This window comes from Lampris incognitus, chromosome 2 (assembly GCF_029633865.1).
Source record: "Lampris incognitus isolate fLamInc1 chromosome 2, fLamInc1.hap2, whole genome shotgun sequence".
In the NCBI taxonomy this organism is placed as follows: Eukaryota; Metazoa; Chordata; class Actinopteri; order Lampriformes; family Lampridae; genus Lampris; species Lampris incognitus.
In genome coordinates, this window is record NC_079212.1 from 115,829,076 (window position 1) to 115,845,077 (window position 16,002).

General features: G+C 45.1%; 1 protein-coding gene across 1 annotated transcript in view; it reads right to left on the reverse strand.

Moving 5' to 3' along the window:
- The window catches only part of plxnb1b (plexin b1b), a 71,014-nt gene extending 55,364 nt beyond the window's left edge, over positions 1 to 15,650 (reverse strand). Inside the window, exons 1-4 of the mRNA XM_056301354.1 lie at positions 14,535 to 15,650; positions 12,262 to 12,444; positions 6,629 to 6,757; positions 5,992 to 6,092 (exon numbers count right to left, since the gene is read on the reverse strand). Coding sequence (XP_056157329.1) covers positions 5,992 to 6,092; positions 6,629 to 6,757; positions 12,262 to 12,444; positions 14,535 to 15,650 — 1,529 coding nt within the window. The remainder of the gene's footprint in view (positions 1 to 5,991; positions 6,093 to 6,628; positions 6,758 to 12,261; positions 12,445 to 14,534) is intronic.
- Positions 15,651 to 16,002: the final 352 nt, after the last annotated feature.

The following is a 16,002-nucleotide window of genomic DNA, read 5'->3' on the forward strand; positions in this document are numbered from 1 at the left end:
ATGTCTTTATCCCTGGTGTTGCCCGCCCCCCTGGATCTGATTGCTCACCTGTCCGAGTTCCCCCAGGCCCAGGGTTCTCGCAACAGGGACCTAGCTTCCTTAGCACACAGGATGAAGGCAAACATGGACCAATGCTTCAGCTGTTCCCTTGATCCCAGTGATTCGAAGTTCTCACCCCTCACTACCGCTGCATGCTTCCTCGACCCAACAGTCTCACCAGAAGCAGTCATTGAAAATGATGACAAACAAATTCAGGAGCTTCTGAAACAAGCAGAACATTTTGTGTGTGTGCATGTGTGTGTGTTTGTGTGTGTGTGAATTAATTAATTGTAAAGCGCTTTGAGTGGCATGGAGTGCAACTTGATTGATTGATAGATTGATCGTCTGCAGCCCTCCCTGGATCAACAGAGGGGGTGGAGCAGCAACCAGAACAGCTCGGAAAAATAGGGTAATTGGCCAAGTACAATTGGGTAGAAAAGGGGGGGGACTTTCACTTCACCATATGTTCAAAATAAAATGCCTACTTTTACTCATATAATTTTCCTTCATTGTCACTCGGTACAATATAAATGTGTGTATGTGTGTGTTTAATACCGAATACTTTGTGTTTAGACTGTATTAAGAAATCATGTGCTATATATTCAATGCTTTAATCTCCACTCCTGGCTAAACGTGAGTGTTTGGGAGAGTTAGTTACAATATAGACCCAGGAAGTGTTTGACATCTGAAAAGATATTGGTTTCCCCAAAACAGAATTATCCTATCCTAGCCAACCTGTTGTGTGGCATCAGGGAGGCAAAAAGACAATATGCACAGAGAATCAACAGCCACTTCGTTGATAGCAGAGACGCACGACGCTTGTGGAAGGGCATCCAGGCCCTCACTGGCTACAAGCCTCCCCCTCAGACCTGTGGCAGTGCCCCCACCCTCCCAGATGCACTGAATGACTTCTACACATGATATGAGAGACTGAATAACGTGCCAGTGGTGAAGACTACATCCCTGATGGATGACCAGGTTCTGCAGGTGACCACAGATGACGTGAGAAAGACCCTCTCCAGAGTCAACCCACACAAAGCTGCGGGTCCAGACAGAATCCCAGGCTGAGCCATCAGAGACTGTGCTGAGCAGCTGGAAGACTGGCATCTTCAATATCTCACTGTCCCAGGCAGTCATCCCCACGTGTTCCAAGTCTACCACCATCATACCAGTGCCAAAGAGGTCCCCTGTGTCCTGCCACAATAACTACTGCCCCACTGCACTGACCTCCATCATCATGAAGTGCTTTGAGAGGCTGGTCATGAAGCACACCCAGCCCAGCCTCCCCTCTGCTCTGGACCCTCTCTAGTTTGCATACCACACTAAGCACTCCACAGAAGATGCCATAACCGCTGCTCTTCATCCAGCCCTGTCCCCCCTGGAGAGAACGAACAGCTATGTGAGGATGTTGTTCATTGACTTCCGCACAGCTTTTAACACAATCATACCACAACACCTGATCAAAAAGCTGAGCCAGCTGGGCCCTAACACCTCCCTCTATAACTGGGTGCTGGACTTCCTCACGGGGAGGCCACAGGACCATCACACTAAGCACCGGTGCGCCACAGGGCTATGTGCTCAGTCCGCTCTTGTTCACCCTGCTGACTCACAACTGCACAGCATCATCCACCTCCAACCTCATTATAAAGTTTGCTGATGATACCACAGTGGTAGGTCTCATCAGCAACAACAATTAATCATCATACAGAGCGGAGGTGGATCAACTGGCGGTGAGGTGCAAAAAAAAACAAAAAACGACCCCTCCCTAAATATAGGAAAAACTAAGGAGGTCATTATTGATTTTAGAAAGACCAGCGCTCACCATACCCCTCAATGGTATGGACGTGGAGAGAGTCAGCAGTGTTAAGTTCCTGGGAGTTCACATCACAGAAGATCTCTCCTGGTCCTCCAAGAAGGCCCAGCAGCGTCTTCACTTCCTGCGGAGTCTGAAGAAGGCGAGTCTCCCCCCACCCATCCTCATTACATTCTACAGAGGCACCATAGACAGCATTCTGACCAGCTGTATCTCTGTTTGGCATGGGAACTGCAAGGCCTCCCACCGCAAATCCCTAAAGCGGATAGTGAAGAAAGCTGGAAAGATCATAGGAACTGCTCTCCTATCCATCCAGGCCATCTTTGATGCACGGTGCACCCAGAAGGCTCTTGGCATTGTGAAGGACCACACCCACTTCATCCTCCTACCCTCTGGCAGGAGGTACCGGAGCATCCATGCTGTCTCCACCAGACTATGCGACGGGTTTCATTCCTAAGGCTGTGAGGTTCTTCAACAGCCTGAACACTTCGACCTTGCATAAAATGGCTTTTTGACCATCTTACTCACAGTCCGTGTCAGGTGTGCTTGTGATGTTTAGGTCTGTGAAGTAATTTTAATTCTTGTTTTTAATGCACTTTTTGGTTTTAATATTTATTGTGTGTTATTTGTTTTTATGTGGCACTGAGGTCCTTGTGAAACGTAATTTCTTTCCCTTGTATGTATGAGACATGTACTCACCGGCCACTTTATTAGGCACACCTGTCCAACTGCTCGTTAACGCAAATTTCTAATCAGCCAATCACATGGCAGCAACTCAATGCATTTAGGCATGTAGACATGGTCAATACGATCTGCTGCAGTTCAAACCAAGCATCAGAATGGGGAAGAAAGGTGATTTAAGTGACTTTGAACGTGGCATGGTTGTTGGTGCCAGACGGGCTGGTCTGAGTATTTCAGAAACTGCTGATCTACTGGGAATTTCATGCACAACCATCTCTAGGGTTTACAGAGAATGGTCCGAAAAAGAGAAAATATCCGGTGAGCGGCAGTTCTGTGGGCGAAAATGCCTTGTTGATGCCGGAGGTCAGAGGAAAATGGCCAGACTGGTTCCAGCTGATAGAAAGGCAACAGTAACTCAAATAACCACTCATTACAACCGAGGTATGCAGAAGAGCATATCTGAACGCACAACACGTCGAACCTTGAGGCAGATGGGCCACAGCAGCCGAAGACCACACCGGGTGCCACTCCTGTCAGCTAAGAACAGGAAACTGAGGCTACAATTCGCACAGGCTCACCAAAATTGGACAATAGAAGATTGGAAAAACGTTGCCTGGTCTGATGAGTCTCAATTTCTGCTGCGACATTCGGATGGTAGGGTCAGAATTTGGCGTCAACAACATGAAAGCATGGATCCATCCTGCCTTGTATCAACGGTTCAGGCTGGTGGTGGTGGTGTAATGGTGTGGGGGATATTTTCTTGGCACACTTTGGGCCCCTTAGTACCAATTGAGCATCGTGTCAACGCCACAGCCTACCTGAGTATTGTTGCTGACCATGTCCATCCCTTTATGACCACAGTGTTCCCATCTTCTGATGGCTACTTCCAGCAGGATAACGCGCCATGTCATAAAGCTCGAATCATCTCAGACTGGTTTCTTGAACATGACAATGAGTTCACTGTACTCAAATGGCCTCCACAGTCACCAGATCTCAATCCAATAGAGCACCTTTGGGATGTGGTGGACCGGGAGATTCGCATCATGGATGTGCAGCCGACAAGTCTGCAGCAACTGCGTGATGCTATCATGTCAATATGGACCAAACTCTCTGAGGAATGTTTCCAGTACCTTGTTGAATCTATGCCACGAAGGATTAAGGCAGTTCTGAAGGCAAAAGGGGGGCCAACCCGGTACTAGCAAGGTGTACCTAATAAAGTGGCCAGTGAGTGTATATAAGGCAGTGACAAATAAAAGCAGTCTAAGTCTAACATGTCTGTGAATGTTCTCATTGATCCAGGTCATGGTTATACAAAGGAATGCACATCAATAGCTCTGATAACGACGGGTGTGGCTTAACATCGGAACACAAAAGAGCCACACATATCAATACCTCTGATAACGATAGGTGTTGTTAAACATCGGCACACAAAGAGCCATGGACATCAATAGCTCTGATAACGACTCCAAAGAGGATAAATATCTGAGTTTCATCATCAGCCAGTTAGACTAGCTTGGTCTAGTCAGAAAGGCACGGACTGATGAAGCCTCTTGGATGAGAGGCGAAACGTCTCCATGGATATCCAAAGGAATTGAATCAAGTGCAACTGGACTTGGTATATATCCGTGAAAACGCTTCGCCTCTCATCCAAGAGGCTTCATCAGTTCGTGCCTTTCTTTATATAAATTCATTTCTAATTTTTCCCTTTTTTCCCCCAATTTAGTGGCCAATCGATCCCTATTTTAATTCAAACACCCACCCTCGTACTGCATGCATTCGCCAACTGCATCTCTCCGGCTGGCAGTCTCGAAGGAGACCGCTTCCCCACTTTCATGACAAGGCGACACCAGGCCGAACCACTGTTTTTTCCGACACACACAGAGACACATTCACGTGACGAACACAAGCCGACTCCGCCCCCCTCCCGAAGACAGCATCGCCAATGATTGCTGCTTCATCGAGTCCGGCCATAGTCGGATCTGACGAGACTGGGGCGCAAACCCCAGTCCCCAGTGGGCAACTGCATCGACAAAAAGCCGATGCTTAGACCGCTACACCACCGCGGACCCTATCAGTTCGTGCCTTTCTGACTAGACCAAGCTAGTCTAGACTAGCTTGGTCTAGCTTGGACCAAGCTAGTCTAGACTAACTTGACCTGGATGAATGAGAACAATCACAGACACGTCTTCACGGATATATACCAAGTCCAGTTGCACTCGATTCAATTCCTTTGGAGTCTAAGTCTAAGTTCATAAAGCTCAGAATATTGATTATGGCAATGATAATAATGATAATAACAATAATGTGGCTGTTCTTTTCTGGATTAACAGCATTTACTTGTACTATTTAGACTTAAAAGGCAGAACAAGAAGGATTTGTCTGTTGCAGTTTGTAAACACAACATTCAAAGTTGGCCCCTCCCCCCGGCTCAATGTCACCAGAAGGACACACCCCCTTACCACAGTAGCCAGAACACATCCCAGTATACAGACCAACTCCACGTCACTCTTCATCCCCATCCTCTCCTTTAGGGCTCACCACTGGGTGAAAGCCAACCCCAGATTCACTCTCGTTTTGGAACAAGCTTTGTAAGCTTGGTGTTTCTCCTCGCTATTATTTGCGTCTTGTCGGTGCTGTGTCCATCATTGTTGTAGCTTCCTCTTGGTAGCGTGCTTACGATCTCGATCTGGCACCTGGTCGCTACATTTTAATAGAGTCCCTCTGCCCAAAGGTTAATGCCCAGAAACGTCCCGTACACAGCAAAATAATAAAATCCAGATAGCTACAGACACCGCAAGACATGTCTAGTGGGTCATAAGTGATGATTGAGAGGGATTATTTCTGTATGTGTCCATACATTGATTTTTAGCAGAATCCTACTCATTCTACCTTTAAGTACATTTAATTCCAGAAAACTACTTTTGATCCTTGAGTACATTTATCAGCAGATAGTTTAAGTCTTTTACTCAAGTAAAGTACTTTTGGGTGTCTTTCACTTCTGCCCAAGGGATTTTCTAGCAAATTATCGTATTTTTATTTTTGTATGAATTTTGGGCACTCTTCCCGCCTCTTGTCACCTCTGTGCAGTGAGAATTCCCAATAACCGCAACACTAGAATAACTTCACTGCCAACATTACAGGCAATCAACAGCAAGAACCAGGTGGCTTCAATATGTTGTGCCCGCAAGCTGTTTGTGTGTCATCAAAATAGACCCAAACTGAGTTTATTCTTGGATAAAAGCACTCTTGCAATTTTTCAAAGGGAGTAGTTGGAGCCATTTTAGTGAATTTTAGATCAGTGTTCCAGTTTTAAAACTGCACTCAACTTTTACTTCGTTGTTTTTCTTACTCCGTTTCCATTCCTTTTCAAGTTGTTGGTGTGGTTGCCGTAGAACGATGAAATGACTCCGCAACTGCACTGTTGAAAATAATCCTGTATTTAATGGGGGTAAACTCACCTGCCCTCCAGGACACACCAGCCACAGTAGGGGTCGTGGGCAAACAGGCAGGAGTGGCAGTCTGTGTGTTGCTGACACTCGGCCACTGGCCTCTTCTGCAGCTGTGACCATGAAAACACGATAATAATCAGGATTCATTCTAAATTTTTGGTAAATCTGATTAAAAAAGGAGAGGTGACCTAGTTTTTCCCAAAGGAACAATACAAAATGAAAATGCAGTTATTATATCATCCCATCCACAAGCTGCCAAAACACAACTTGAAAGGACATAGGGTAATATCGAGTACATTTCACCACTACTTCGATGTAAACACAGTGGAGAAATTTCTGGAGTGATATCAAACTGGGCAATCAGGAATAATTTGGGGCTTTTTAGATGATGGCTTTTGAATTTCATTTCAAACATTGACCGAAGCATCCCAATCAATTTAGTACAAAAGGATAACAAAAGATAAATTGCAGATATTGAACTGAATATGTTCCAGATGTCTTTTTTTTCTAAACAAATACAGGCTCTTATAAATACCACTAACTCTGTGTGTTCAAACCACACCATGGAGCCGACTTTCTAAGACTAATCCCTTCTTGCTTGTTGCATGTTGTTTGTGTGTGTGTATGTGTGTGTGTGTCTCAGTACCATAGTTGAGGTCATGATGAAGAGGTGGTCCTCGCTCTGGTCCAGGATGAGGTCGGAGTTAATGGCAGAGTTTTGCTGAATGGAGACGATGGAGTACTCTTCAACCTCACCCTTAGGACCCAGGAAGACCTGATGGATCAATGACACACACACACACACACACACACACACACACACACACACACACACACACACACACACACACACACACACACACACACACACACACACACAAAACATCAAATATCAGAACTATAAAATATCAGACTACAAAACAAAGACAAAGACAAACAAAGTTGTAACTTAAAATCTGGACCTTTCACATGCATCACCATAATGGAATAAAATTTCAAGTTAATGTTTTTTTTTTCAATTTGGGAGATTATTAAAGCAAACTGTGTTTAATTGATACATTCACACATTTAGTTTAATACTACTTTCGGCTGCTGATGTTAGGGGTCGCCACAGCGGATCATCCATTTCCATTTCTTCCTGTCCTCTGCATCCCACCTGCTGCCTTGTGGATTGATGCCTCTTTAGGCAAAGGTTAGGAGAAGGTAACTCTGAATTCAAATCCCCAGACACAGTCTACCCAGCTGTCAGTACCTGGAAAGGGTAAACCATGGCGGCTCCGCTCAGTCACCTTGGCAGCGGTTCCGGCAACCGGCAGATCTGTTTGTTGGCTCAGCAGCAGTTACGGTAAAAAGCAACAGGATTCTTCTGCGGCTGTCTCAGCTATGCTGTGCAACCGAACAACAGAAACTCTTTCCAGGGGACAATATAGAGCACCAAATAGTGTCATCATCTAGGGTGCAGCCTCACATTTGAATATGGAGATAGTGAATCTATACTATCTTTGTATTAGCTTGTGTTTTACTCGTTTCGGGTGAAGGTGAGGTGGCAGCGGTGTCTGCATCTTCCTCTGTCTCACAGCCACCTGCATGTCCTCTCTCACCACATCCATAAACCTCCTCTTTGGTCTTCCTCTTTTCCTCTTCCCAGGCAGCTCCATATTCAGCATCCTTCTCCCAATTTACCTAGCATCTCTCCTCCACACATGTCCAAGCCATCTCAATCTTGCCTCTCTTGCTTTGTCTCCAAACCGTCCAACCTGAGCTGTCCCTCTAATATACTCGTTCCTAATTCTGTCCTTCTTCGTCACTCCCAATGAAAATCTTAGAATCTTCAACTCTGCCACCTCCAGCTCCGCCTCCTGTCTTTTCATCAGTGCCACTGTCTCCAAACCATATAGCATAGCTGGTCTCACAACCATCGTGTAAACTTTCCCTTTAACACTTGCTGGAACCCTTCTGTCACAAATCACTCCGGACACTCTTCTCCACCCACTCCACCCCGTCTGCACTTTCTTCTTCACCTCTCTTCCTCACACAAACACACACACGCGCACACACATGAATAAAACAACAGTATTCGAAATGAATGTCCAATGATATGATAACAAAACCTTAAGAATACACCAATATGAGACGTGTACACTGAAGAAAAGTCGTTTTACTATGTTTTGTTAGGTAACCACATGGAAACAAAGCAAAGGTCGAGATTAAAAAAACATCTGAAATTTCAAACTCTCCATATTGAATGACAGAGGATATAGTAATGGGATCGCATCAAGAGCCAAATCCAGACAATCACTGCCAAGAAATGCACAAAAAATATTATCCTTTGTCTGTGGGCTGGCCTGGCATTATGTTTGGTGTTAGTGGGCCAGGGCCACTGTAATGTGGGTTAATGGGAGAGGCAGTTTGACCGAATGCTCCATATCAGGCCTGACATACTATTTTCAGGAGTCTGAACATCAGTTTCTCTCCCCAATGTCATTACTGTGGCATTTCATTGTAAAGCTAGCTCATTTGGAACAAAGAGCAATTATCCTAATGTGAGAATTCATCACAGGCCAGCTTCTGAAGTAGATTACATGTGCAGTTTTGTCACTCCAATTGTGTGCGTGCGTGCACGCATACCTGTGTGTGTGTGTGTGCATATGTTGGTCTGTCACCAAACAAACCCTGCTCTTGTATGTGCTGATGCCACATGTTGTGCGTGCATACAGCACCAAACATTGGTTGAAGGTGTGATGGATCAAAGGTACAAGAAAATAACTGCCCTCTGTGCTGAACTAACCCTATCTGACTACTAACAGGAGGATTTGGGTTCGGCTGGGAAGTCATATGCGCTTTCATCTCTGCTCCTCAGGGAGACACTGTCATGGCTTTAATATCCATACAGAGTCCCTATCACTGCACAACACATGGCCAAAAAGAAGGAAACAAGCATCTAAATGAAAACCAGGGAACCAAAACACTTTCAACTATTTTGGGGGAATAAACAACGTGTGTGGACAAGAAGTACACACAGATACTCGTCTACACTGGGAGCAAATAACACACAGTAATGCAGCGTAAACAGACACACACAGACGCTAACTGGCAGGGCGGGGGTGGACATGGTGTGGGAAATGGAAAGAGAGATCGTCAAAGGGGGGAACGACTGAATAACAACCATCGCATGCTCGCTGAACAAACACCCCCTTTCTTCCACATGACGCAACCAGCTGACCTCAACAAAACAAACATTTAGACAGCAATCCAAACTAGCCAACAGTGCATCTTTATGATAGGACTAAGAAAACTGATGATGTTTCAGTACTCAGACTGGCCCTCAAACCGTACTTACTGTACTCCTGGATTACTGATGGCCTATGATTCAGCATGCTTGTTTTGCTTAACTTAACAAAGCCAGCTCAGCTGTATTTCTCAAAGCTCTCCTGCTCATTTGTCAAGTAGACTGGAGATTTTCTCCTGTTCGGGCTCAGATCTACATGCCACAATGAGAAGATATATAAAAATGTTAATTTTGATTACAAATCTTTACCTTGTCCAAATAAAACCACATATAACTAGGAAATCTATGAGAACATGAAACAAAATTTTAAAAGCAAACTGCACGTGTCAAAACAAGTAAAATTTGTTGATCTCTATATTATGCATGTTAAAAAAAAAGACTTGAACAAATTGTGGTTTGGTCAAAAGAAAATGTTTCATCGGAAAATAACCAAGTTTCAGTCGTGTGGTTTGCCATCCAAGAGGTTGTTTTTTTTTTTCACAGAAAAATGACTAACTGGTCACTAATCTGAACTGAAATGGCCATTGTCAGTAACTACAGTCAAGAGAACAAGAATGGACAATGTGATCATTAATAGGACATTGACATTGAAATTGACGATGACGCTGTCTGGTGTTATGACTAATGAGTCCCCATAGGCATGAATGAGGCTCCCTGTTTGGAGCTGCATGTGTGAACAGTTAGCAGTGACTGTGCACATCAGAGAGCCAATGCACAGAGCGACAGTAGCTGGACATGATGAGGCATGGCTCACTTTTTAGCGGCTCTGTGGTAAGTCGCAGTGTAAAAATACTGTTAATGGGGGTCGTTGTGCCAATTGCTTCTCGTGCAGTGGGCTCAGTCAGCCACAAGTAACCATTCAGAAAATAAAGACACAAAGAGCCAACTGTTGGCATGCATGTTTCAAGGCTTATAAAACACCCAATACCAAGAGACTTCCTAAAAGTTTACTGGTTTGTTGTGTTTTTGGCTCAGTAGGGTAGATACCTTCGCTTGGGCCCTACATTTATCGTCAATATTATCATGTTTTAGCTCAGACACGCTTGGTGTTTACTTGTGGCCATGTATATATGTAACTGTGCGACACTGATAAAAACATCCAGTGAATGAGAGGAAGACTGAGAAAAGGCAAGTGCGCTTCTTCTTCTTTCTTTTTTTTATTTCCCCCGCTTTTTCTCCCCAATTGTACTTGGCCAATTACCCTATTTTTCCGAGCTGTCCCGGTCACTGCTCCACCCCCTCTGCTGATCCAGGGTGGGCTACAGACTACCACATGCTTCCTACATGTGGAGTCGCCAACTGCTTCTTTTCAAATGACAGTGAGGAGTTTCACCTGGGGCACGTAGCAGGATCACACTGTTCCCCCCAGTTCCTCCTCCCCTCCTGAACAGGCGCCCCGACTGACCAGAGGAGGCGCTAATGCAGCAACCAGGACACATACCCACATCCGGCTTCTCACCCGCAGACACGACCAATTGTGGCTGTAGGGATGCCCAACCGAGCCGGAGGTAACATGGGGATTCGAACCGGCGATCCCTGTGTTGGTAGGCAATGGAATAGACTGCCACGCCACCCGGACATCCCGCCCACATTCTTATAAGCATGCCAACCATGATCGTCAGTTAGTCAAATCATATCCTCTGACCTCACAAAATCCCACCTGACCGTTTCATTTCCTTGGAACATGTCAAATCGCGTTCTGAATGCCGTTTCATGGGACCTTTAACATGCTTATCTGATATGTTCTATTCAACCAAACATGCAGACACAATGTGTTTTTCTTTAACTTTCATACTTCTAAATTCGGAGCCATTTACCTCTCTTCTATTTGGTTTCAGTACAAAACATTTCTCATGTCTAATCTCTCGCCATACTACCCTGACCACTGTAGGAAACCCCGAAATAACACAGCTACACCAACAAGTGACTCCAGGGTGAACCCCCACACATCCACATCACCTCCAAAATCAAACCGACAGACTATTCTGTGCGTATCCACTGCAAGTGAGCCTCATTTGACTCAACCAATACTTTAGGATACTGTACTGAGCGTTACGCCTCTGCAAGTGGGGCAATAAAAATGAATGGAATGAGCCCTGTATTGTCTGCCAGGCTGAATGGTACATAATGAAGGCAGGAGGAACCTTTTTGTCAGGGCAACAATGGTGCCAGTGTTTGCTTTTTTGCAACTATTTGCCAGGAGAGGTTACATGCTACCCCTTTCTTATCCCCTTATTGTGGTTCCATGAGTCACAACAGAAGAATACCTTGCCTTAAGTAAGATCCGCAAAAAAAATAAAAGAATAAACAAGGTTGAGACAATAGTGAGCCACAGAAGCAGGGCTAAATAACAGCAGTGTTCACTCCATGAGGCCTCTCCGTGTTTAGTGATAACATACACACTGTACGGGGCTTTATCTGCTCAACTCACAGAAAAGCAAGCACACTGAGGACCATATAAGATAGATTCCTTTTAGCCACCTGGACCACGTCTGCTCCCAAGACTATTTCTGGAGAGCTGAGGTCAGCCTACTGCCAGCTACACAGTGAAGCTATTTCAGACCTCCAGGGGAAAAAAAAAAAAAAGAGAACCACTGGGGTCTAGAAGTGCACTGAGAAAGATTTGAGCTGAATGTCTGACTGTCTGTGTCTAGTTGGCTGCTGCGTCAATGCATGGAATAGGATTAGTGTTATGCAAGAATTATCCAAGGCATACCTCATGTTACACAAATAAGCTCTGGATATGAAAACGGTGACGCAGACTGTCAACTACTTCTGACAATGTTTTCAGACTTGCAGCGAGCAGACAATCTCTGCATAGCATCACACTTACCAAACACAGGCTTTTTTCTACGATAGTGTTGTGTGTTTGTGTACGCATTGGTCGGCCAGGCGTGCTTGAATAAATGAAAATGCCTTACTGAGACACACCGGAGTATAGACCGACAACTTGTTCGGGCATGCCCTCGAAAGCTAGATGGTCTTTTTACCTTGTGCAAGTTCCCCTTGGAGTCTCCCAGGAAGGCAATGGTATTTCCCGCTCTCACACTGACAGCCACAGCGGTGAGACGGGCAGATGGGCTGTGCAATATGGTCTCTGCTTCCACGGCCACCCGACTGGCCATTGGGCTGGGTGTGTGGTCAGAGCCACAAGGGTAAGCATCCAGAGTATTCTATTTGTGGGAAAGGGGAAAACGGATATCAGTGCACAGTGATACAAGTTTTCTTGTCCAGTGTAATATGAGCATGAAACAAGTGTGGCTTGACAAAGAAAGAAAATATCTGTGACCAAATACAGTAGAAGCACATCCCTCAAACAGACATTCAACTAATAGATGCACAGCTGCACACACTAAATGACAGGTGAAATGTAAACTATGCTGCTGTCTGCTTTGTACATGGAACCACTGCTGAGTGATTTTTTTCATGATTGCCAGTTTGCTAAGATGTGTTAAAAAGTATAACAGTATTTCCATTGTGGACTGTAAGATCTAGGCAAGATTAATCATGGAGCAGCTGTCGGCGAGGGGGGAAACTAGCAGGAATCCAGTGACCTTTGGGCTCAGATCTTTAAAGCTTAAAGAGAATTTGTTTTTTCCTCTGCAGTTTGGCAATGGACATGCTTTTCTCTGGCAGTAGGGTTGTTGTTGTTTTTTTCGTTATTGCTCACAGTGATTTATTTTTTTCCATCGGAACATTTGAACAAGCGTTTATTATTTCATCACTTCAAATTGTAACAACAGGGAGTTGAAGCAATGAATCTGAGATCGCTGACCGTTGAAGGCCACTTGGTTAGACGGTCTGGCTTTGTTTGGCTTCTTGCTGTGAATGAGCTGCTTACTTGGCCAGCTCTATTAAAACAAAGACTGATGAGATACAACAACTGCATTACCTAACTTGCATGTGCCAACCTTACTACCCCTTTACCTTTATCCCAACTCAACTAAAATAGATGAACCATCATATTTGCTATGATGACATTGCTTGACGGTGGCAACACTAAAACCCTGGCGCTACATATAGGCCTCACCAGAGCATCAATTAAGTTAAATGATGGGGAATGCAAACACGGGCTGCCTTACCACAACATTGGCACCCATTCATTATAGTGACCTAAGCAGAGACATCTCAATACATACTGAAAATAACTCCAGGCTACACAACAAAAACTGAAATAATACATTATATGACGTCTAGTCTTGGAACATGCCCTGGAGGCCCACAGTGTCATCAACTCCACTGGTTTATCAGGAGTTAGCAATTAGCCTGTATTTACACTGGCACAGGACATAAATGTATACAAAGATATATCGAGATGGCAATCTCGAGATGTCGCGCTTTGGACTGATTGCAGTAATACCACTGGGTGGTTAAAAAACAATGAGACTGTTATGGTTAAGCCACAGGTTAGGTTGCATTTCAGCCACTGATGTTTGATTTGATGTTCATGACAAACTTGACTTTACGTGGGACACCATCTTTCAATCTGGGGCAGATGGACTGTCTAGGCCAGATTCGGGAGGATGAGCACAGCTTTGTAAGTTGTTTTTGTACAGGGATCTATCATCGATTTAACTAGACTGTAAATCTCTTTCCAGCTGTATTTCCAAGCTCACCATTTATCTTCCCATCTTTTTTCCACACCATTTCCTTACATTTCATTATTTTTACTTATATTTCCTGAACCATAGATCCATTCATATCAAAATCCCTTCCACTCCCAACCCAATCAGTCTTCTCCCTCTTCTTTTCTTCATCCCTCTGTTCACAATGCATCTCTATCCATTAATCTCCTCTCTCTCTCCTTCCCACTTCTGTCTCGGGCCGTAGTAACTTTATCTGTCCTTGTCAGGCCTCGTTAAATGTTAACCCCTCCTGCTAAGCAGAGCTGATGCCACCGATCAATCCCTCTCTGACCGACGATCCCATTAAATTACGCTGCCCACTTTAGCTCTCCCCCCGGAGCTAATCTGTTGTACACAGCAGTCCTGTTTAAAATGCCTGTGATAGGTCAACATCCTTCCACCATGAGGAAACAATGATCGAGGATTAATCAGACAGTGCACTGTAGGTCAGTGCATTGTGTGCCAAACTGTCCTAAAAACACACACTTATAGGCACAACAATATGGGCGACATAAATTTACACATAAGACCATGAGGACATAAAGAAAATGCTCATTAAAATCAAGCCTGGTGACACATATACATGATCCAATGCATATGCACCCCGCACAGAAGCATAGTCATCACATTTGACTCACCGCAGGCAGGTTGGCACAGTTGGACTTGACTTCATACTCAATGTAGGCCGCCTCTACACCTACTTCTTTCCCCATCTGTGTGTAACACAGGTCTCTGGTGAAGTTAATCCTGCGATCCAGATCTTCCAAGTTGAACATGCAGAGGGCTGAGTCCTCACTGGGGCGAGTTGATGAAGCCAAACGAGTAGAGAAGACACCCAGAAGAACCTCCGAGACCTGGCTGATGGCTCCATCCTTGGGTAGCCCCAGTCGGACTGCTTGTAGCAGATTGTAGATCTTTCCTGCACTGGAGCGGCAGGTCAAGGGCACCTCCACATATGAGTAGTAGGCCTGGTCGTCCAAACACACGCGAGAGACATAGGTGCGATACTCACGTGACTGTGACTTGAGGTCCCGGCGGTAGAAGAGGAAGTAGACGTGCTGCCGGTGGGCAAAAGAAGCCACAAAATGGTGGTCGTATTCTGAGAGACGGCCGGCTACGGCGAGCTTGGCAGTTTCCTCGTAGGAGAAGACAGGTTCCTGGACGAGGTTTCGAGTGGAGATTGGCGGGTGGCTACTGGTGTATCCTCGCCCCACAAACAGCACGGGCTGTCTGTCTGGTCGGGAACGCACTACAAGTCCCACAGTGCTTACATTGGGGTGGTTGGCTGCCACATACTGGGTATCCACTGGCCTCTCCGCTGAGAAAAGAACCACATCTACTGAGTCCAAACTACGTTTCTGGCAAATCCCTTGATTGACACTTCCGCAGGTGACGAGCTCCATGGAGTAAGGGTCGACCAATAGGAGTTTATTGTGGTTGCTGGTGAGTCTTGCTTGAGGACAGTTACTGTCAGTTACAGGGGGAAGGCACTCACGGCTATCAGTCACTGGGCCAGTGTCATCTTGTAGCTCTGGCTGGAGGAAACGGTCCAGTTGGAATAGGTGGTCTCGGGCCCCGACATAGACCCGACCAATGCCTGGTTCTGGGTGCAGGGCCAAATGTTCAAAGAGAGTGTCATTCCGGGTGAAGGTGGGATAAGGGCTGGCGGCAAAGGAGTCCAAGCCTTGGACAATGCCTTCTGGTACTGACAAGAAGGGCCCACCAATAGCTAGCAGTACCAGTGTCAGGAGCATTCGGACTGCCGTGACTGAAAGACAATGCACCGTCCCCGGAGGCATGGCAACAGATCTGATGAAAAGAAGAGGGAGAAATATCCATGTATAACAGCAAAACTGAATATACCTTGATTCAATAGCATATGCAAAATCTTGCTAAACTACTTCTAAGAGGTCCTTAAATGGTTTTTACACTTTGAGATTTAGCAGTGTTTTTTTTTATTTTGTTTTTTGCTGTGTCTTTTTGTCTTGTCTAGGAGTGAACTATGTATGGTTACAAACTCTCATGATTAGATCAGAAATCTGAGACTCTATGAATAACAGCAATGGCATTAAATTGTTTAAACAATGTCAGAACTATTTGAGCAAT